At 39.7% G+C, this 23,498-nt stretch overlaps 1 protein-coding gene across 1 annotated transcript in view; it reads right to left on the bottom strand.

The window, feature by feature from the left end:
• Positions 1-1,847: 1,847 nt before the first annotated feature.
• AOX1 (aldehyde oxidase 1) overlaps positions 1,848-23,498 on the bottom strand; it is a 46,954-nt gene continuing 25,303 nt past the window's right edge. Inside the window, exons 22-35 of the mRNA XM_076342330.1 lie at positions 21,374-21,507; positions 19,923-20,010; positions 18,819-18,905; positions 16,308-16,499; positions 15,779-16,006; positions 14,604-14,699; positions 13,768-13,896; positions 11,245-11,319; positions 9,504-9,556; positions 7,300-7,414; positions 6,602-6,667; positions 5,821-6,009; positions 4,188-4,362; positions 1,848-3,136 (exon numbers count right to left, since the gene is read on the bottom strand). Of these exons, the coding sequence (XP_076198445.1) occupies positions 3,126-3,136; positions 4,188-4,362; positions 5,821-6,009; positions 6,602-6,667; positions 7,300-7,414; positions 9,504-9,556; positions 11,245-11,319; positions 13,768-13,896; positions 14,604-14,699; positions 15,779-16,006; positions 16,308-16,499; positions 18,819-18,905; positions 19,923-20,010; positions 21,374-21,507 (1,638 nt within the window). The 3' untranslated portion in view covers positions 1,848-3,125. The remainder of the gene's footprint in view (positions 3,137-4,187; positions 4,363-5,820; positions 6,010-6,601; positions 6,668-7,299; positions 7,415-9,503; positions 9,557-11,244; positions 11,320-13,767; positions 13,897-14,603; positions 14,700-15,778; positions 16,007-16,307; positions 16,500-18,818; positions 18,906-19,922; positions 20,011-21,373; positions 21,508-23,498) is intronic.

Raw genomic sequence — 23,498 nt, 5'->3', positions numbered from 1 at the left:
GACATCTGTCAGGATGTTTAATTTCTAGCTTCCATGCAGTTTTTCAAACACCTAAAAGCCAGGAGACAGCTTAATATGTTTCAGCCCCCCAAAAAACCAACAACCCGTGTTTGGTACATGTATAGATTTTCCTGAGACAACCAGACAACAGTGCCACTTGTAAAGAGGCAGGGAGGAATCTTTCTTAATAATAGCTGAGAAATACTGACATGCAGACATGTGATCTGCACTGCAGAAAACAAAGTGCAGGTCTAGAACATGATGCATCCCTGGAGTGCAAACATCTCAGCACTGCAGGTGGGGAGACGTCATTGTCTGCAAGGGCCGGGCCACAATTTTTACAAGATTTGACTTGTCTGGAACTAACCAGCACCTGTGCTGATGCATAGGTACATAGGAGAACCACAGAGAATGCACCTTCTCCCAGTTCAATAGACCTATATGCTCCTTGCTTCAGCATATCCCAGGATTTACCCACATTTTGGGGCTGTTACCGACATATGGGGTTGTGAACCGTCATTAACAAGCCCATGCAGTGAAACTAACAAGATGTTTCAAATCAGAAAAACTAATTATGGCAGCAGCATTCACATTTAATTTGATTTATTGACTTTCTTACAAGATATAAAAGCCAAAGTAATACAAAGAAAGTGAAGAAAAAGAAGCAATAACCCATGGGGCTTCAGCTGCCTAAACCATACTTCTAGTGTCACTTCAGATGATTTGCTATAACCTGCTTGGCTTCCAGTCCTGTGCTCTCCTATGTCTCTGCTGTCTTATGACACCTAAAATGATCTAGACACCTATGTTTAAGCAGCTGAATTTCACCTATTCATAGTGGTTACAGAGACAAACGAATTGAAACAGTAAAGATTTCATATCTCAATAGCCAATGCAAGAACAGTTTAACCTACTAACCTGATTTCTGTCACAGACACAGTATCAACTCATAAAAGGGATGGAAGGCAAGAAGAGAAAATAGTCTGTGGAAAACTGAGGAGCAGTGAAATAATAAAAGCCTGCAGGCTGACATGTCAGACAAATTAGAGTCATTTATTTTCATTACAAATGGCAGTCTTCATGGTTCTGGAGCAATCTGCCCTATGAGTAACTGGAAGATCAATCACCATGCTCAGCAAGGAATAACTGATGCAGAGGTTCACTGAAACCACACACTGAACGTACAAACTACCTATTTTCCCAGTTCTACTTTCCTATCAAAGAACATGCTGCAATTTTTCAGGTCCTACTTTGGGTAACTTCTGTAGATTCACTAAAAAAGTGAAGTGTTTTCTCTGTATTAGGATGTATCCCAGATCAAAGCTCCAAATTCAAATACCATGGAGATTTGTGTATTTGTGTGTGTGTGCATTCAGAACTGAAATCTCAGCTTTGCACTTGTCCTGGTTTCGGCAGGGATAGAGTTAATTTCCTTTCTAGTAGCTGGTACAGTGTTTTGGATTTAGGATGAGAACAAAGTTGATAACGCACCAATGTTTTAGTTGTTGCTAACTAGTGCTTACACTAGCCAAGGACTTTTCAGCTTCCCATGCTCTACTGACTGAGGAGGCTGGAGGTGCACAAGAAGCTGGGAGGGGGCACAGCCAAACTGGCCAAAGGGACATTCCATACCATGTGACGTCATGCTCAGTACATAAACTGGGGAAAGCTGGCCGGGGGGGCCGCTGCTCGGGGACTGGCTGGGCATCGGTCAGCGGGTGGTGAGCAATTGTGCTGTGCATCACTTGTTTTGTGTATTATTATTATTATTATCATATTATTATTATCATTTTATTTCAATTATTAAACTGTTTTTATCTCAACCCACGAGTCTTTCTAACTTGTGCTCTTCCAATTCTCTCCCCCATCCCACCGGGGGGGGGGGAGTGAGCGAGCGGCTGCGTGGTGCTTAATTGCTGACTGAGATTAAACCACGACAGCACTTCAAGAGGAGGAAAGGCTAAAGTTCTCAGTCAGTTCAATATTGTGGATTCTAATGCTGAAATCTGAATATTGTGGCTGGAGCTTTCATAATATATTAACTTTGATATATTCTATGTATATAATATATAATTGTATGTAATTGTATGTAATGCCACTGCACCCTAGACAGTATCAGATGACCGATCTTTGCAGATCATCTTTTGATCTCATTATGTTCTTTCTATCTTCTTTGTTACAAGAGAGGCCAAGAGTGGAAGAAAGTCCTTAACTGTACTTTCATGGCTCAATATAGTCCTGAGCACAGGATTAAGCACTGCTTAAGAATCCTTTCCAGAGACAGGTTCATCCAGTCTCCTATTCAAAGCACACTGAACTCCATGTTGAGTTTTCCCATTAAGTTCAGAGGCTTTTGGCTTGCTCCATGAGAAAAAGAAAGCTTCTGGTGGAAATTACAATTAAGTGACTCTTCCAACTTTTGGGATAAAATTGATCTCCTATATAGTAGGTCAGCCATAGCAATTTGCCTGGCATAGCAAAAGAAAATCATAACTCTTGTTTCTTGCACATTTTTAACACAAAAATGTCTGTGCCAAAAGAATCTAAAGCAGCTTTACTACAAATCAGAGCATCACTTCTGATCAAAAAGGGACTGAATCCAACAAACAAGGTTCTGATTCTCCAACAGACAAAGATCTCTGCACTCACACTCCACTGCAAGACTCAAATCTAAATTAGAAAATCAGCTGAAGCCATTAAAAAATCATTTACCATATGAAGTTGTTAAGTGTAATAAGTGGCAGTAAGTTACCTAACATACCTTTATACTTCATCCTAACTTTCTTGTCCTGCAGCATTTGAGCTGAGCTGTTCAGCAGATCTTTCTTGCTGAATATATATGCTTCAAATGTAGGAGATGTATTTCCAGCAATTAAATGCAGTAATTTAAGCAAAGTACTGTAATGAATATACAGGATGGAGAATGAAGATAAGGATAGAAGATGTAATGTGCATATTTTTGGTAACTGATTCTATTCTGAAAATGAGAAAATATATTTATCTGTGTGTTGATTAATGTGTATTCGGGCAGTAAATCAGTATTTCATTCCATTCCATTCAGGTTTTGTGCACTCTGGTTTGTCATTCACACAGATAAGGCCCGAGGAGTGGAGGAAGCAGATTCATCATTTGTCATCTAAAAGAACAAGCAAGAAATGAAAAGAGTGACTTGTTAATATTATTTGACTGGCAAGCTCCCAATATTGCCCTTATCAGGTGCCTCCAAGTCACTCAGCAGGGTATTCTACAGGAGATGATACCTGCAGAAGATGGCTAGAAGGAAGGTCAGTGATAACTGGGGTCAGGGCCAAACAGGGATGGAGAAGCATGGTCTCTGCACTGGTGGACCTCACCTCCTGCAAGCTCCTGTGATGAGAGTAAGCCCACAAACCTATTGATTTGGGGGCCAATGATGCCCCACCATGAACACACAAACACTATGGGAGTAATCCGTGAGTGAGAGCTCAAGAGTTTCCATAGCAGAGCCTCAGAGGTTCAAGGCACAGTATGGATTTATATGCTGGCAAGGGTGTTGCTTCACAGATGTTGTAGGCTAAACAAAAACTTACACAGAAAAAGAATTGTAATAGCAGTGGGAACATGACTACAGTGAACAGTTGCAGAAAACATAGAATATAAAGGATCAGCATTATAAGAAGTGTATTGCCTCATTTGTTTTTCTTCTGTACCCTTTTGTTAGCTCTGAGTTAATTATTTTTCTCCCAAAGAGTACTGGGCATAGCAAGGAATACCAGAATAAGGTGACAGTGCCAGAGTGCAAGTCAGTGGGGGAAAGCACCTGGAAGGAGACTGAAGATGTTTGGAGGTTGATCCATTTCATGTCAGTAAGAGGAGATATTTAATCCTCTATGGGATTTGACACACAGAAGAAAGGAGGAGGCTTCAGGGAAAGAAGGGATTGTAAAAATTATGTAAATTTCAAAGAAAAAAAAAAGATTATACAAAATCAGGGAAATTCCAATACAATGCTTGAATGGCATTTGTTGGAATAACTTGTGTGAGTGAGAGCTGTTACCAGACATTTCAATTACAAGGAGCCATATGATATTGCTGTATATAAAGCATGAGCAATTGGAGACATCATTAGGCACCCCACTGTTCAAGGGTGCCAAAAGCAGTATGTATTTCTACCCAGAGATACTTAAACAGACCCTTCCCCTACCTACCTATTACCATCTCAGTAAAGTCATCTGCACAGCCTGCCCGTATTTGTTCAGCAGTCAAAGGGCTGTTCAGTGCAAAGGTCTTTTTCAGTCCTCTTTCATTCCTCACACTAGTCACTGCATGTCTCAAAGCAAAGAACACAGAGCATCCCAAGAAAAGTCCTGCCTCACCTATCCCCTGAAAAAGAAAAAAAAAAAGGAAGTCAAGTAGGTGTAGGTTTTGAGCAAATGAGAGAAGAATACATGCCATATCAACATCAACCTAAAAGCTTAAAAGTCAATGACTCAAAAAGGGTTTTGTCCTTCAGTAAGGAAGTTTATTTTAGATTTAGTGGAAGCAAGCTTAGATCACACCAAGTGTTCTGATGGTAGCTGCTTCCAGGGAGCTGAAAAGGTTGATTTCAAATATTGGCTATTGATTTTAGAATCTTTTTGGCTCATTGCTAAACTGAAATTTAGAATAACCGGCAGATAAAATTAAAACAATCCAAACACAGGTACAGATACAACTACGAAACAAAGCCTGAACTCATGATAATTCCCTGCAGACAAACGCCACTGACCTCAGTGGGCTTGACATCTTCTCACTGGTTCTGACATAAGATTCACATTTGTTCCTTATCTCAAAGATAGGTCATATCCACCCTTATACCATGGTTCTCTCAGTGCTGTGGTACTGAACATTTTAGTTTGGACTGGATTGGGATATTGCAATTGAATCTTACTTATCTCCTTGGTAAAATCTGAGAACCAAATGTCTTCCCCAAACATGGTGCACGAACACAGAATCACACCTTCTTACAGTGAATTTTAAGGTTAATTATAGGAGATAAGTTCACAGAAAAGGATAAAAGCTCTGTTTGAAGAGGGATATTAGTATCAGCTCTCTAGATCAGCTCCAAATCAACTATGTAAGTACTTCACCTAGATGATTTTTTTTTCAAATACTTTTCTAATTATGTATTACTGAGACAGCTATAAATAATTTTAAAGGACCTATTTGTTCTTTAATAACTTTCACCATAAAATATGCTTTTCCCTCCTGTCACACTGTTTTATTTTACTGTATTCTAAAAGCATACCTAATACTTGAAACAGCTGGAAATTTGCACAGCTACCTTCATCTTGATTTACCATTACTACTTATATGCAACTGGCCAGAATATTTGCTGGTGTAAATTGAAGCAATGATTATACCAACTGAATACTTGAGCCAATCTCTCATATAAATACACACGTACAGTCCTATTTCTTATTGCATAACAATCGTAAGTAAGCTGCACGCTCTCATCGTCATTATGATTTCTCCATCAATTTCTTTGGTATTTTTATTCTAACCCTTCAGTTTATCACCACATTTTAAAAGTATGGTTTTAAATTCATCTTGCAGCTTCTGTGTATGGTCTGTTAACGAAAACCTAAAATTACTACTTGCCAACCGTGAAAGATATGCAGCAATATCCTGCATTATATCTTTTCATACTAGTTTCCCTGATGTTGTAAATAAAACAATTTTATGGTCACTTGTTTGAAATGCTAAAGAAGAGGAACTGAAAATTTATATATGTTTTATACCAGAGTAATTTCTCTGTTTGTCCTGGAATCTAAGAATTAGGCCCTGTGATGGTTTGCTTACCTTGGATGCATAGATGGCATAAGGATTTTGGGAAGCTGACAGCAGGGAAACACTAAACTGTTCTGGAATATCACAAACAGCAGGGATCTTATACTGATCTGGACCCCGAGTATAGAGGACTCCTTCTGGAGAGTACTTTAATTCCTCCATTGTGTACAGTCCAACACCTTGAACAAAGGCACCTTCAATCTTTAAATAAGAAAAGAAATAGCATTTATGTTCTCATGTTTGGTAAAATGGGTAAAACTTTGGCAAGAACTGATTTGTATCACTAGCTGTTAGAAGACCATTTTCTTTCCTGTTTGCCTAACGGGATTCCTCAACATTTTGGGGCTACTGTGATGGGAAAAGCTTTCACACTCCTCTGGCGGAGACAAATGTTTTCGTGATAAAGTGATGAGATCTGTGGACCAGCCTGCAATGAAGAAAGGTGTTTCCCTGCTATCAAGTGGGTAAGGCAGGTCAAACAACAGGAGAATCTGGAGACCGTAGATCACAAACAGGATTTAAGTCCAGCAGATAGTGGGCATATATACATACATACAGGAAGTACTACAGGTTGACACCATGGGTAAAATTCAAGCTTCATTGACATCTACAAAGCTCTCACACTGACTCAAATGGGGCAAGTCTACAAGTAAAAGACCTTCTAATATGATCTATGACTTATAACATTATCTGGTAAGAAATTAACGTTTTCTGAATTAATGAGGTAATCTTCACTTCAGATAAGGCTATCAGTGTAATAGAAATAAGACAGCAGGAAATTCTTGGCACATACCTGTCCTATATCCACAGCTGGGTTTATGCTACGTCCAATGTCCATAACAATGTCTGTTCTGAGGTTCTGTCAATAAAATTCAAATGGATATTATTGAGAGAGATGCACGGAGTGGAGGCATTAGAACATAATGTGTGTTAGAGTTGGTATTCAGTGGAATAATATATGCTAAGACAGAGGCCCCTCCATGTACACAATTTCAAAGTAATTTCCAATACCCCATTACAAGCAAAACGGGCTTGTCTCAACTTTAACAGACATTCAGCCAGACACAGCCCTGCCAGATTTTTCCTATTGCACAAGGAAATCCCCACATAAATAAGTACAGATAGAGGGCATACAATCAGCAGTCTATGACATTTAGCTGTCTAGATGGTCAAAAGCCTGGAAATAGAATATTTAGCTCTGCTGCAATTTGTTTGCTGGCAAACAGGGAGAGAACAAGCAAAGAGCATGTCAGATGTCTGCCATAACCCAAAAGGTGAACCCATATGACATTAATACAGATGTGCCAAAAGCTGGTTAACACTGCACAGCTTTCATTCTGCTCCACCTGTAATTTGCATTTACACTGTTGATATATTTACTATCATGTAAAGACAGGTGACTTTAATGCAAAACCTGAATGGTTGTTGGAGCATCCAGTGATACAAACAAACCACATTATTTACAAAACTTCCATGACACTCAGTTATTACCTTGTGATCTCCTGTTAGACAGTTAATTTCAACCTCTGAACAAGCAGCTCCATAAAGAAAATATGTGAATGGCTGTCCTTCCCCTCTCTCCCAATCCATGTTTTCATTGTAACCTCTGATGGAAGAAACAAAGTCCACAAGAAGAAAATTAATGAATGTTTGCATCATAACAAAGCAGATGAGCACATGAAAGTTTGAAACTAAATCAAGTGAAATCTTAAATAACAGGTCAGAACCCCAAGAGTTAAGTTCCATGAAATCCCACAGAGCACTAGTAGTTTAGGTTTGATGGAGCTGGTATTTATATAAAATTTAGCAGACAAGCAAGCTATTTCAGTTCAGGAGAGTCTATAACCAGCATAATCCCAGAAATATACTAATAAAGACACGGTAATCAAGTACAGAATACAAATTTAAGGTAGTGGTTGCTGAGTTAAGAGCACATAAGGGAATTCAGAAAAAGGGAGGAAAACTGGTCAGGAGCTATGAAAGAATAATTTACAAGAGATAAATGAAAGAGTTAAAATTACAGTTAAACTGCCTACAGAATGAGTGAGAGGGTTAAAACAGGAATATTGAAATAAAGGTGTAATTACTTAGAAGGGAGTGGGACTAACTGAGGAGACTATAGTAGTCGGGATTGATGGGGTAAATTCAATGGACATGAGGACATTGAAATGCGGTATCTCCCAACCACGTGAGCTATGTGACCAAGGCATATTTTCTGACCATATATGATTGAAATGTCTTTGTTGAAGCATATTTAAAATTATACCCTATAAAACAATTGTAGTATAATTCAGAGCATTGAACCGTGCATTGGAAAAGGGATACACAAAATCCACATATCCAACTTCTCACATCCCATCTACCTCAGTTGGCTTTGAGATTCTTGGATGTGGAGAATATGATTGGAACTAGAACTAGATCAATACAGGATTTGAGGCTTAGGGATCTGCAGATGTTTTTGGACACCATTACATGTCTATAGCAAAGTATGACTGTTGCTCATTGCTTTGGAGATATCAACATTCCTAAAGGGCTGCATAAGCAGAAAACATACTTGAACAGACATAACAGTAGGAAGAGACATTTTGTTTGGGCTTTTCTTGGTGTTTTAAATAAGTATGGGTTTGTAAAGTGCCTCTTCAACTTACTCCAGACTGCCTGAATACCTGAAAAGTTGCTATTGATAAGTAGGTAAATACAGGTGGAGGGAGAGAAGAGATAAGGCACAGCAGGCTAAGAAAGCAGCTTTGCTTTGAATCCCACCTGAGTTATAGCACAGGAATTTTTTCTTTCTGGTTCTTTATAAACACTGTGAAAGAATTCAGAGAAAAAGGACCACAAGACTGCACTGAGAGAGAGCAATGGGAATTGTGTTTAAGATCACTGTGTCCTACAATAGTATGCTATTGTGAATAAATCCATATCTAAGAGTATATATGGTGGGAATTTTCTGAGGCTCCAGAAGCAAAGAGGTCAAAACAATGACTCCAAAACTAGGGTCAGTGAGCAACCCCACTTCTCATGTGAGCACTAAGTCTTCCCCTAGCTTTCAATTAGTGCTGAATCATGGCATCTGATTCCTGAGTTAGTTTAAAAAAAAAAATTACTATGAGCTTTCTCTTAAACTCAACCAGACGTTTTAAATTCTCCTTCCTCGAAAAAGAAATAACCTTAAGATTCAGATCTAGAATTAAATGGTCCTAATTTTCCACAAGTGCACCTGGTTGCTAATTACAGGTGTGTGCTGGATAAATATTCTAACGCTGCCACTCATTCTTCCGGTCATGCCACTCAGTGTGATCATGTTTGTGGGTAAAAGTGTAAATAATTTGTAGTACAACAATATTTATAGCTTATAGCAATACAGCCTCCAGTAAATAAACTATATCCCACTTTGCACACCTACTGTTACGGGCAGCAGTCACTTTCTTGATTCTTTATGGTTTGCTAATGGCCGAATCATAGAGCAAAGATGGAACGAAATATTATTTTGATACTTTCTAGAGAGTCCACACAGGACTAGGCATAAATTAGCATTTAAACTTTATACTCCAACCCCCCATATATCAAAGAATTACATAAAACATAAGCTGAGCCATTAGAAAGAACTATTGGACAGGATCTTCTATTCACGGCATCTTCAGAAATCAGTCCTGGTCTAACCTATGCATTTTTAAGGAACAAAAATATATTACCTAAAGTAGCCAGTAGCTGAAAGACTCACACTCTGTTCAAAAGCTTCTTTAATCTGTAGAAAATAGCAGTGTTTGTGGTAAACCAAGGAAGGAGTCAGAAAGGAACACAGCATACATATATTTACTTAATTTACATATATTTACTTATTTACATATATTTCCTTAAAAACCAAACTGTAACAAATTGTAAAGAGAGGAAGACCAGCTGAGCTAAGCCTGTTTAGCTGCACATGGGGCCTAATACTGTAGAACTAAATGCCCTTTTGACGAGCAACCTGAATTCTTTTGGCAATACAATAAGAAATAGACCTGTCAACAGTAGTGTTCTTGCAGAATCTTTATTACTGGTAATGCCATAGTCAGAAAAGGCCCTGCTCAATTTTTCTGCTCAAGTTCAATAGAAATGTATCCCTCTGTCAATTGAACCGATCTGGTTGATAAGTCACTGAGATAAAAGATCTGCATGACCTATTAGCACAAAAATGACAGTTGACAAGAGAAATGCTCTTTGCAGTGTTCTTCTGCCAGTGGTAAAAATGACAGTATGAGGTCCTAAATCTATTCCCTTTCAGTGATTCTCATGTTAGATTTAGTCAGTTTACAAGTCAAGAATTTTTTTTTTTTAATTTTAATTAATCATAATTTACCGACTTTGCAAGACACAAAATTACTTCTCTGCATATATTAGCAGAAATGGCTGACCTAAGAAAGAATGTTAATATTTTGGGTGTGTCTGAATTATCCAAATTAATCTGGCATCTATTAGAGGAGAAGTGGATTTTATCTTTGCATACATAGCTGTCAGTTATCAAGCTACCACATGTATTTCAACATTATTTGCTATTGCTAGGAATTACTACTGCCAAGAAAGTGTTTACATTTTCGCAGTTAGTTATTATAGTACTTAATCACTTGAGAAGAAACACCCTAGTGTACTGGATCTGTAAATGCCTCAAGGCAGGGATTGTCCTTTTCGTTAGGCTGTAGATAACAAGCAATACTGGATAAGAAGACATGACAAACAGGTTTTCTTTTAACATCTCAATACATAGCACTAGATTCCTAGCCATATCTTCATAAAAATAGTCGATATTATAGCAGAAAGCTTTTAGTTAAGAAAATTCAGTTTCTAGCCCTAAAATTCTAGTCCAGTTCCAAGTCGGCACCAGACAGGGGCCATTTCTATAAATAGCACTACTTCTGTACTACTCTACTGCAAATGTAACTAATGTTACAACTAATTACATATTAGAGCAATGGGAGCAAGGATTCCTGCTACCTTTTTTGCAGTTCTGTAATGTACTGCATATGGCAGAGAGATGGAAGGAAGAGGTTGAGAAGGCTTCTCTTTATTGATTTGATAAAAATAAAGAACAGCCATGTAGGAAAACTGACACTGTACACATATACCCCGACAATCTTTTGGCAACAGCTTGTCTGAGGGTAAGCTGGGCTGGGTTATGTTATTGCACAAGCTGATATTTTTTGTATATTAAAGACTTCTTTGCTTCCAAATGTGACTTCACAGATAGCTTCCCCTCCTTTCCAACTAGATATGATCTGGGGATTGTTTCCCACATATCTAAACCAAGCACCTACAGCCCATCTTTCTGTGAAATAACCTGTTTCTGCAGTTTTTAAATTTAGGATTATTAGGCTGAGCAGACTGATAGACTACAATACATATATCACAGTTTCTGCAAGCACACAAAACACATTTAGTAGGATTCACATGTCTGACCCAATCATTCCAGGTCCCTTTTGGATTCTTGTTGATGATAGGCTGCAGGCGTTTCAGAAGAGTTTGGCAAGCATCCTGGTGAAAAGTCAGGAGAATATAACACAAAATTAACACAGATATGTTTGGTACTATTCAAATATGTTCTAGTTAGTACTTAATTAGTATATGCTTTATTGTCATCTTGGTTTGAAAAGTATGGTACTAGGTGTCATTTTAACTGCATAGACACAAACCTCCGCAGGGAAGACGACGGGCCTGGCTGAACAGGGAGCTCTTGCTGGGACTCAGGAAAAAAAGGAGAGTTTACCGCTTGTGGAAGAAGGGGCAGGCGACTCAAGAAGAGTACAGGGATCTTGTTAGGTCGTGCAGAGAGGAAATGAGAAAGGCAAAAGCCCAGCTAGAACGCAATCTGGCCGCTGTCGTTAAAGACAACAAAAAAAGTTTTTACAAATATATTAATGACAAGAAGAGAGCCAAGGAGAATCTCCATCCTTTATTGGATGCAAGGGGGAACATTGTCACTGAGGATGAGGAAAAGGCTGAGGTACTCAATGCCTTCTTTGCCTCAGTCTTTAACAGGCAGACCAGTTATCCTCAGGGTACTCGGCCCCCCGAGCTGGAAGACGGGGACGGCGTGCAGGATGAACCCCCCGTAATCCAGGAGGAAGCAGTCAATGACCTGCTACGCCACCTGGACGCTCACAAGTCTATGGGGCCGGATGGGATCCACCCGAGAGTGCTGAGGGAGCTGGCGGAGGTGCTCGCCAAGCCGCTCTCCATCATTTATCAGCAGTCCTGGTTAACGGGGGAGGTCCCGGACGACTGGAGGCTTGCCAATGTGACGCCCATCCACAAGAAGGGCCGGAAGGAGGATCCGGGGAACTACAGGCCTGTCAGCCTGACCTCGGTGCCGGGGAAGATTATGGAGCGGCTCATCTTGAGGGCGCTCACAAGGCATGAGCGGGACAACCAGGGGATCCGGCCTAGCCAGCATGGATTCATGAGAGGCAGGTCCTGCTTGACCAACCTGATCTCCTTCTATGACCAGGTGACCCGCCTAGTGGATGAGGGAAAGGCTGTGGATGTGGTCTACCTGGACTTCAGCAAGGCCTTTGACACTGTCTCCCACAGCATTCTCCTAGAGAAGCTGGCGGCTCACGGCTTAGACAGGTGGACTCTGCGCTGGGTAAAAAACTGGCTGGATGGCCGGGCCCAGAGAGTTGTGGTGAATGGAGTTACATCCAGTTGGCGGCCGGTCACGAGCGGTGTTCCCCAGGGCTCAGTACTGGGGCCGGTCTTGTTTAATATCTTTATTGATGATCTGGATGCGGGGATTGAGTGCACCCTCAGTAAGTTTGCAGACGACACCAAGTTGGGTGGGAGTGTTGATCTGCTCGAGGGTAGGAAGGCTCTGCAGAGGGACCTGGACAGGCTGGATCGATGGGCCCAGACCAACTGTATGAGGTTCAACAAGGACAAGTGCCGGGTCCTGCACTTCGGCCACAACAACCCCATGCAGCGCTACAGGCTTGGGGAAGAGTGGCTGGAAAGCTGCCTGTTGGAAAAGGACCTGGGGGTGTTGGTCGACAGCCGGCTGAACATGAGCCGGCAGTGTGCCCAGGCGGCCAAGAAGGCCAATGGCATCCTGGCCTGTATCAGAAATAGTGTGGCCAGTAGGAGTAGGGAAGTGATCGTGCCCCTGTACTCGGCACTGGTGAGGCCGCACCTCGAATACTGTGTTCAGTTTTGGGCCCCTCACTACAAGAAGGATGTCGAGGTGCTGGAGCGTGTCCAGAGAAGGGCAACGAGGCTGGTGAGGGGTCTGGAGAACAAGTCTTATGAGGAGCGGCTGAGGGAACTGGGACTGTTCAGCCTGGAGAAAAGGAGGCTGAGGGGAGACCTCATCGCTCTCTACAACTACCTGAAAGGAGGTTGTAGCGAGGTGGGTGTTGGTCTTTTCTCCGAAGTAACAAGCGATAGGACGAGAGGAAATGGCCTCAAGTTGCGCCAGGGGAGGTTTAGATTGGACGTGAGGAAAAATGTCTTTACTGAAAGAGTGGTGAAACATTGGAACAGGCTGCCCAGGGAAGTGGTGGAGTCCCCATCCCTGGAGGTTTTTAAAAGACGTGTAGATGAGGCGCTTAGGGACATGGTTTAGTGGGCATGGTGGTGTTGGGTTGACGGTTGGACTCGATGATCTTAGAGGTCTCTTCCAACCTCAATGATTCTATGATTCTATGATTCTATGATTCTATGATTCTTATAAAGGATTAAGTTTCAAGGGCTGGAATCTGCATGAATCAGTAGGTTTAGAACAGGAACAGGATACAAGATTTGTATGGGACTGGTTAGTTTGTTAGATGAAACAAGGATTTTATCAAACATAAGCCTTTTAGGGAAAGCTCAGATCATATTCTGAAAACTCATAAGCACCATTACTGAGAAACTGTCAACAGATCATGTTTCTTCTTGGCAATCTCCTGGGGGATAGGGTGTTTTGTTAAGCTAAATACTACTCTTTACCTTCACAGCCATGCCATTGACATCTGTCCCTGCAGATCCTGCTGAGGCACACGCATTAGGAACAGTTGTTGTGCTTGTTTCACAGAAATGAATACATGACATGGGGATGTTCAATTCCCGACTAGCAACCTGTTTCAGGAAGAACAACATATCCTTCTCTGTTTTAGAAACATTCTAAACAGTCCAACAGTTCCCCAGTACTTGCTAGAAGTCAGTGATACCAGGAAAGATAAATTTTTAGGAAGTCCTATTCCAACCTCCAGCTGAAATCATTCTGCCCAGTTTGTCAGTACAAAGAAACAGAAAAGAAGGGCAATGTTTTAGCTGTACTCAAACTCCGGATTGAAATTCTGTAGTCCAACATTTGGTTCCTGATTTTGCTGCTTATATCCTGTATGACTTAGGGCAAATTATGCAGGCCCAGATCCCAAGCTTTCATTGACTTGATAAATCTCTTTACAGATCTGTCTCTCAATTATCCATTAAGAAAATATGATCATAAAAATATTGTCTGGACTGTATACTAATCTGAATACTGTCTTTTTTCCCCATGGGTTTTATGGGATCAGCCCCCAAAAAATCTTATTTCTAATAAGCCTCTTCACATACCATTGGAAGAATAAAAACCAAACAATCTGTTTTTTCTTCCTGCTGTCTCTATGACTCTTAATGAAGGCATCTTTGCTTTCTAACTCTACCAATGCAAAGAAGTAGTAGCTATGCTGATAAAGAAACTGTCCTACTGGTACACTAACTAATCAAAAAGAAAACCTGCACACTGTTTATCTGCATGACAGATAAAGCACAAGGTAATATTTGTTTGGATCATTTGTTACCTGGATCATTTTTGTATGAATACCCTGCCCCATTTCAATGCCACCATGTGTCAGAAGCACAGACCCATCAGTATAAATATGAACCAGAGCAGCAGCCTAAAAAAGAAAAACAAAATCAGGATTAGACTAGTGAGAAATGTGTTGTATACGGTGATGAATTGATGAATCAAAAGACAGACGCAGTTTTGAAGTGTATTTCAATTTATCTGTTTAATGCTTTTGAATAGAAGGCAAAATTTGGAATGCTAGTCCCTGCTCTTAATAATGTCTATAATGAACTTCAGAAGAAAAAGATACAAAACTTTGGAGGTCTGCTTTTTCTGTTGCTAGATCCTGAAACAAATCTACACCTGGCAACAGTATCTCAATGGTTAAAAAAGAAGCTGGAGGACCTCCCTCACTAGCGGCCGAACATGCAAATTGCTGCAAGTTCCATTTTCTCTCTCCTTAATGTTTGAGAGCCTTTGGACACAGGTTTTTCAACCGCATGGGTTGGGCAGGCTGTCAGTATTGGACACAGCAGGAAGGTTCTGAATGAGATTTTCCTCCTGGACTCAGTTGGAAGTAGCACTGTAGGCTACAAAGACCCTGTGACTTTACTCTTGAACAGAGACAGCCAGTATGATACGATACAAGTCAGTCAATTAATTTTCAATTGATAAAATGCTGTCTATTCCAGAAGCACTGGACACCTACATTAAACAAAATACAAAGACCAAAAATATTACTGTCCTCCTTTCCTTCCTTAAACTTAGTCTTTGATGACATCAAAGGGTTAAGTCTTTAAGAACAGCATCCCATAGTACCCCCATGGTCAGAAAGAGTAAGCTCAGAGCTATTGCTAGAATGGATAACTTATCCAATGAACACTTTGCCATCAGTGTTCAAAAATTTTTCATAAAAATGCTCAACTCATCTATACCAATACCGCGTCACAAGAGATGGGACTGGCCTTTAAGTAGGCAGGGTCCAAGCTGCCTGGGTCCTGAAAACCACACAACTTTGATCTCAGCTTGAAAAGCACTAGAAGCTAGCGTAGCCTTCAGGGAACAACCATTAGGAGGATGACAGTTTTGCAGAAGTTGAAAGATAACACATTTTGTATCCGAAGGTAGAGTAACTGTAATCTTCTATGGATAAAAAGCTTAGCTCACTTATTCTTTAAAGAAACTAACCTGAGAAAGATAACGTGTGCCTAGTCCAAATGGAAACTTCATTGGTACAATGGCAATCCCTTTTTTCTTCCAGTAATTTTGTTTGTTAAATTCATTGACAGCTGTTTTTCTACTGTGGTATGCAGATTTCTCCATACATTCATTCCAACACCGTATTAAGTTTTGTGGATCAAGCTTTTGTTTGAAGTGTGTCTGCTTGTCCTCCTTATACATATTTATTTCCCTAATCTGAAATAATAAAATTAACAGCTATTACACAATCCTGTTAAAGGCAGACTGACCATTTGGGGGGACTAGTAGACAACAAGAAGATTATCATAAGTTTTGTGAACAATTACCAGTTTGGTTCAGTTTGTAAAAGCATGCTATTCATTCAACAACCAGACATTGATTAAAAAAAAAGAATTTTAGCACAAATTATGTTTGACCTATAAAAGATCTGTTCAAACAGTTGAGCTAATCTAAAGGGTTTTAACTTTCCAACTGCATACACTTCATTTCAGGAGAGAAGATGTCTTCATTTCGTCACCTTTTCTGGTGATAAACCAGTTTTATCTGCAACTCCTGTTATCCAAGTTTCTGTCACCAGTGCTGACTGGGGAAAGCCAAACCCTCGGAACGCTGTGTTTGATGGCAAGTTTGTTTTGCAGGCATAAGCCCAGCATCTCAAGTTGGGAATCTTGTATGCATTGTCCATTTTTAATAAGGATACTTCTGCTACCTGAGGTAGGGGACAAACGGGTATAGTTAAAAGTCAGAACAGTGCTGCTTCAAATTCACACTTAAATCTTCCTCATCCCATATAAAGGCCTTAACTTGAGACAATTAGCTTTAAAATTGGGTTTCTGTTAATCACTGGTAGTAAGATTACTCTTACGCACACATACAGGCTTTACTTATACATTTCTCATGCAGCATATTAGTTTTTAGTTCTTTTTTGATATTCACAGAACACAGCTGATGTTACTAGTACTTGAGTGCTGGTCAGTAGTTAAGGATGTAACAGATACTTCATTTTGCGATTGATTTTGCTCCTACTTCGATATCAAAAGCCACACACAACTAAAAATAGGCAGATTAGATTTAAAGCAATAGAAGCTATGAAAGGAACTGATGAAAGCATTCAGAATTATCATGTCCTATGGAAATTCAGTTAAGGTTTAGTTCCACCAGAAAGCAATGTACTGCAGTCTACAGTGTCTTCTGGTTCTTACGTTTTTCTTTTAGAGATTTCACATGACAAACACAAAAACACAAGAAAAGGAAAATCCCATATTAGATACCTCAAATTAGGCTCTAGGAGTCAGTATGACAATAAATAAATAAGTTAAAAAATGTTTTGATGCCTCATGAAGAGGCCACTGGCTCTCTTCAGTGTTAAGTAGATTTCTCAGAATAGCAAATTTAAGCCTGTATTCCTACTGTTCCCAATGAGCTTTAAACAATAAACTTCAAAACATTTCTGCATAGAAACAACTGAAGATAGTTTTGCTGTAATAACTATGCATATGAATAATGTCATATAATGCTACCTTTTCACTTAGGAATTAAGTTGAAATGTTATTTGTGGAATAAAAAAAAAAAAAGAGGCATATTTTTTTTTTTTTTTTTTTATTATGACCACAACTTTTATGGACTTCAGAGAAAGTATGTGTATGAAGCCGATCAGCCTTAAGAGGGTTATTCATAAATCAGAGTGAATACAATGTATTGTTATAATACAACCCTTAGCTAAGCCGAAGTTTCTTCCCAGAAATGTCTGTTCTAATCTTGATGCAATCACAGAGAGTTAAAACATATTACTAATTGTTGACTGAACAATAACTAAGTTAAGCATCGATTACTGGTATTCAACTGCCATGCTGGAAGACCAGTCTTTATTACGATGAGCATTGAGCATCAAGCATCTTGGATCTCTCTAGGGTTAGGCTCCCATAGAATAAGGTCCTCTCTAAAGAAAGAATAAATCCCAAAATACTGTCTTGGGAATACACAGATAAGTCACACTGGCCCAGAAAAAAAACCGGACTGCAAATCTGGTAAAGCTTATAATTTTATTTCCAATAAACCTATTTCTCCTTTTAAAAGTGTTGAATTATTAATGCTATACTAATAGAATCAAATGGAATCACACAGCTAGACCACTGCTTATTGATTTAATTAATTAGGGAGTGATGTTAGAGAGTTAGGCGGTTATCACGTGCTATTCTAGCTGCAGCTGAGTTGGGTGGAAAGGTTACTCGGTTATCACTGCCTCCAATTCTAGGTCCACCAGCTTCACTGTATCATTGTAGAATTTCTTCTTAAGATGGTTCTGACATGTGATCTTCATTAATGTACATGATTTTAATAATGGATTTTTTTTTCTAACCCAGGTTATTTTTCAGAACCAGGTTAGGCAGCAATAGCATGCGCAGTTACACTGACAGATTTCAGAGTGCAGAAGATACCCATAGGTGGGGCAATGACAAGCAGATAAGGGGTAGTAACCTCAACAGACATTTGTTACAGCTAGAATAGCCTATGCAAACACAAATAGCTAGTGACTGATATTAACGCAAGCAACATTTTATACTTTACAGACCTATAAGTGAGGAACTGAGGTATACAGCCCAACAAATGCAGATCCAGTACAGAAACGCATAGGAGATAGTAACAGGACAACTATCACTATGAATTTTCTGAAGGCTAAGAAAGGTCTTCCTAGCCTTGTAGACATAAAACTTTAGGCAGGCATAAATGCAGGTACTATGTATTTTAAAAGGAATACATTGTTAATTGACATGTTTATAATGGGAAAATAAGCCTGAGAAACCATTCATGAAGTGAACAAGTAGGAAAATATCAAAAAGTAGTAGTGTTTCACTGAACTGAATAAGGAAAGGTTAAACTACTAGGTGTAGATTTTCCAGCAACCCACAGTCCCTACATCAGCAGGCTATATGATTAACAATACATGTGCAAGGGAATTTGGCCTTCATAATTTTCCAGATGATGATTCCTCCATGTTATATGATTTGTCAGCTTATAAAAGCCTTACCAGGACAGATTCATCAGGGGTGCATCCTCCATTAATGTAGTATTTGGCATCCACAGCTATGATCCTACCATTATTCATGAAGCCAACCTAGAAGGATCAGAAATAACTTATTTAGATTTTGGCACTCATTCATTTCTTCAGTGCTTGTATATTTTGAAAATGAATGTAACCCACACAATTAGGGTCATACTGCACTATTAATTTCTGGGCAGCATTCACTGAAACTATAGAAGGGCAAGAGAGGAAGAAAGTATGTTCCTAAGATATCGGCTTTCCCGCCTGGCATCTGTGATCTGTATAGGTACAGCATATAACAAGCAACATCAGCCCACTGGGAAAGGAAGAAGCAGGGAAGCCCAGTGGCTTCCTGTGTATTGCCTGAGATGGCTAAGTGTGTCATCTAGGAATGTTCACTGTAGACAAAGTGAAATCCCACTCTGACTGTAAGAATAGTGTCTGGCAGACGGAGTATGACATTTGTTTTTCTTAATGAAGAAATGTTATCTTTATCTCACATCTCTCTTTTCACCTGTTGCCACTAATAGTTCCTGAATTCTAACCATGAGCTACAACTCATTTTCAACTTAAGGGAAGCATCTTATAAAACTTCTCTTACTTTACCTATGTAGTAGAGATGGAAAAGAAGGCAGAAATTGTCCTAATGAATACTTATGACTGATGACAGTGCATGAGCAGGGAAGAGATTAATTTCCTCCATAGGGTGAGTTTTCTGTATGACACTGTTTCTGTGAAAAACTAGCTGCTCCTTTGTGTGAACCTAACCATATGGATGGTTTAAAATAAACCTCTGCAGAAGAAGTCTGAGCTAGCTTGGCTTCCCATTCCCAGAAAGAAAGACAGAAAGAGCTATAAAAGGAAAAGGACACGAAGGGACTAGAAAAAAACAAAACAAAACCCTGCAGAGATAGAGGCAGAAGCAGAGAAAGGACTGTACAGTAACAATCTCTTGGTTTCCTGGCAAGTAGCTTTGTTTTAAAATTGAATTTTTTATATTAATTTTCATTAATAGAACAAATATTAACCAGTAACACTGAAATACTTATTCACAGAAAATGGGCAGGTACTTTTTCTTGTGGCACTTACTTTATATTTACCAATAAAAGGATGACGGCCACCAGTGATTAACATATCATCCCCTCGGCTCAGAATAAGACGGACTGCTCTGCTGGTTCTAAATCAACAAAAGAAAAGTCAAATTTCAGTCAAAATAAGAGATGTTATTAACAAGATGGCTATTCATCATGTATCCAGACCTAGCCACGCATATAAACATGCATTTAGATTAAACTTAACTGTAATAGGCTTAAATATATGCTTAAAGCTATGTCCGAGTTCTTTTTTTTTTTTTTTTTCATTTACAATCATGTCAGAATTTTCATCTCATCTCTTGAAAGCCAATGAGATAACTCAGTGCAGACTTCTTCTGAAGAAATTGTTATTTCAGTGTTGAGACTGAACGGTGTTAAGTGAGCTAACAGCAGTTAGCATTCAACATTAAGCAAGAAATAGTCGCCTCTTAGCTATTCAGCTATTAGTGGAATAAAACCAAAACATGGATAATAATAAAAATATGAAAATTAGTCTACAAATGCATATACCATTTAAAATAGTTACCTTTGAAAAAATAGATATAAGATGTAAAATAAAGTCCTGACACTAAAAAAAGATTGTTTAAACTATAAAAAAAGATTATTTTTAGCATGGCCTGGTTAATCCAAAACACATGGCCAAAAATAATCGACAGCAGTTTGTACAACAGTAGTAACAAGAGAAATGCATTGAGCTAACCACTCAGATTACAAGATCATTTTCTCTAAGACAGGATGTAGCCTGTTGTGCATTCTGCAGCAAATCAGTTATGCTTATAAAAGAGGTTACTATCCCCTGACAGCTAATTGCCAAAATTGTCCTGCCAAATTTGGAGGGTGGGAGATGGAGCTTTATGTGTTGTGGTTCCTAAACTAATTCAAAGTAGTATCAGCAAAAACATAATATCTAATAGATTTAAGCTAATTTTGTCTGAAAGATGTTGGGGACTGAACTAGAACTACTTGTTCTTAAAAGCAGTTCCACTCATGAACTCTTCCTTCTTCATCCTGCTGTGCCAGTGAAGTTCACATCTGGATGGTTAATGTCATGTTTTGAATGTACGTACAAAGCCTCAGTAGTTAGGGACAGGCCCTTTTGAAATGCTCAATCATTGCAAGAATATTTCTAGCTTTGGTATTTCTAATACCAATTTCTTCAAGTCCCATTAATTTAGTTGAGGCTAGAGCTGCTTAACATAAGCAGTCTAACAAGACAAAACAAAGAAATGCACTGAACAGTCTTACAAAATGTGCAACAGTCAGGATTTTATGACTTTTTGGCTAGCAACTTTGGGAAAGGAGAGAGCATTTTAGCCAAAATGCAAGACAGGATTTTATGACTTTTTGGCTAGCAACTTTGGGAAAGGAGAGAGCATTTTAGCCAAAATGCAAGACTTGTTCACCCCATTTTCTCTTCATATCCCAATACACACGTGCCACACTTACTTGTTTGCTGCCACTGCAGCAACTGATGCCAGTAAGCCAGCTTTCAGGAGTTTCCCACCAAAAGCTCCACCAACTCGTTTAACATGGCACATGATCCTGTTGGCTGGGACGCCTAAACTTGCAGCTACCATCTCCTGTAAAACCAGTTTCAATCTTTTATGCTAACTCAAACTAAGCCTAAAAGTTAGGTTCTGAAATAAAAAACTTTCCTAGAAAAGGGTTCCATAGATGTTTCTAGTTTTTGGGTTTTTGTTTTAAATCAGATGAAAATAATTTTTCCTTAACCCTAGATTAAAGAGCAAGAAAAAGATAACAACAAACACTCAGCAGTGTTCACATTTAAAATCTCTACCATGGAGACTGTGAAATGGCCATGGACTAGAGTGAAGAATAATACCCTTGGATTTCATTACCTAAACAGTAAGAAGCTTCAGGTATAAGAAAAAGGGATTAGAATACAGTTTTTATTATTTTTATTACTAAGATCATAAATTTTATTTTAATTTTTAATTCAAAGAAAACCATTTGTTTTTTAACAATCTAAGGTCTCGCTAGTGTCAAGAATATTCTTGCTTCATATCATTTTCTCAAACACAGAGTTCTTCATGCTTCTTGGCTATTGGCAATACAATAATAATGGAAATGATAAAAGGAGCTGAACTGGGCTTTGAACACAAAATGCCAGTGTTGAGTCTGAAATACTATCAGTTTCATACACCATAGCTATTGCTATGTAGACCATACGCTATGTCAGCGTTTGCTTTACCATTTACCATCATGAAAATGATCAGAGGGCTGGAACGCCTCTCCTATGAAGACAGGCTGAGAGAGTTGGAGTTGTTCAGTCTGGAGAAGAGAAGGCTCCAGGGAGACCTTATTGTGGCCTTTCAATATATAAAGGGGGCTTATAAGAAACAGAAAGATTTTTTACCAAGGCCTGTACTGACAGGACAAGGGGCAATGGTTTTAAACTGAAAGAGGGGTAGGTTAAGATGGGACATAACGAAGAAATTTTTTACAATGTGGGTGGTGAGACACTAGAACAGGTTGCCCAGAGAAGTTGTGGACGGCCCATCATTGGAAGTGTTCAAGGTCAGGTTGGACAGGGCTTTCAGAATCTTGATCTAGTGAAAGATAACCCTGTCCATGGCATAGGCATTGGATTAGATGATCTTTAAAGGTTCCTTCAAACCCAAACCATTCTATGATTATGATTTTGACATGGAGCAGCAGTCTCACCTACAGCTATTAGAATTGATCAAACCCTCAGCAGACTCTGACTCTGCAGGGTGCTGATTGCTCCTCACCTCAATGGAAAGCTAACAGGGATGGATGAGCCTCAGCACTCCACAGGGAGTTTTTCGTAGAATCATAGAATCATTCAGGTTGGAAGAGACCTCTAAGATCATCGAGTCCAACCGTCAACCCAACACCACCATGCCCACTAAACCATGTCCCTAAGCGCCTCATCTACACGTCTTTTAAATACCTCCAGGGATGGGGACTCAACCACTTCCCTGGACAGCCTGTTCCAATGTTTAACCACTCTTTCAGTAAAGACATTTTTCCTCACGTCCAATCTAAACCTCCCCTGGCGCAACTTGAGGCCATTTCCTCTCGTCCTATCGCTAGTTACATGGGAGAAGAGACCAACACCCACCTCGCTACAACCTCCTTTCAGGTAGTTGTAGAGAGCGATGAGGTCTCCCCTCAGCCTCCTTTTCTCCAGGCTAAACAACCCCAGTTCCCTCAGCTGCTCCTCATAAGACTTGTTCTCCAGACCCCTCACCAGCCTTGTTGCCCTTCTCTGGACACGCTCCAGCACCTCAACGTCCTTCTTGTAGTGAGGGGCCCAAAACTGAACACAGTATTCGAGGTGCGGCCTCACCAGGGCCGAGTACAGGGGCACGATCACTTCCCTACTCCTGCTGGCCACACTATTTCTGATACAGGCCAGGATGCCATTGGCCTTCTTGGCCGCCCGGGCACACTGCCGGCTCATGTTCAGCCAGCTGTCAATATGCTTACAATAGTGGGGCATGAGGTACTTTGTTCAAAGGGAAATAAAAGACTTTTACTTCCTCCTTATCCTCACAGTTTAGTGGTCAGCATTTATCAGGGTACA

The sequence above is a fragment of the Aptenodytes patagonicus genome, chromosome 6 (assembly GCF_965638725.1).
Source record: "Aptenodytes patagonicus chromosome 6, bAptPat1.pri.cur, whole genome shotgun sequence".
NCBI classification, from domain to species: domain Eukaryota; kingdom Metazoa; phylum Chordata; class Aves; order Sphenisciformes; family Spheniscidae; genus Aptenodytes; species Aptenodytes patagonicus.
Note: the sequence above shows the minus strand (reverse complement) of the source record. Positions and strands in the feature narration are given on the sequence as shown.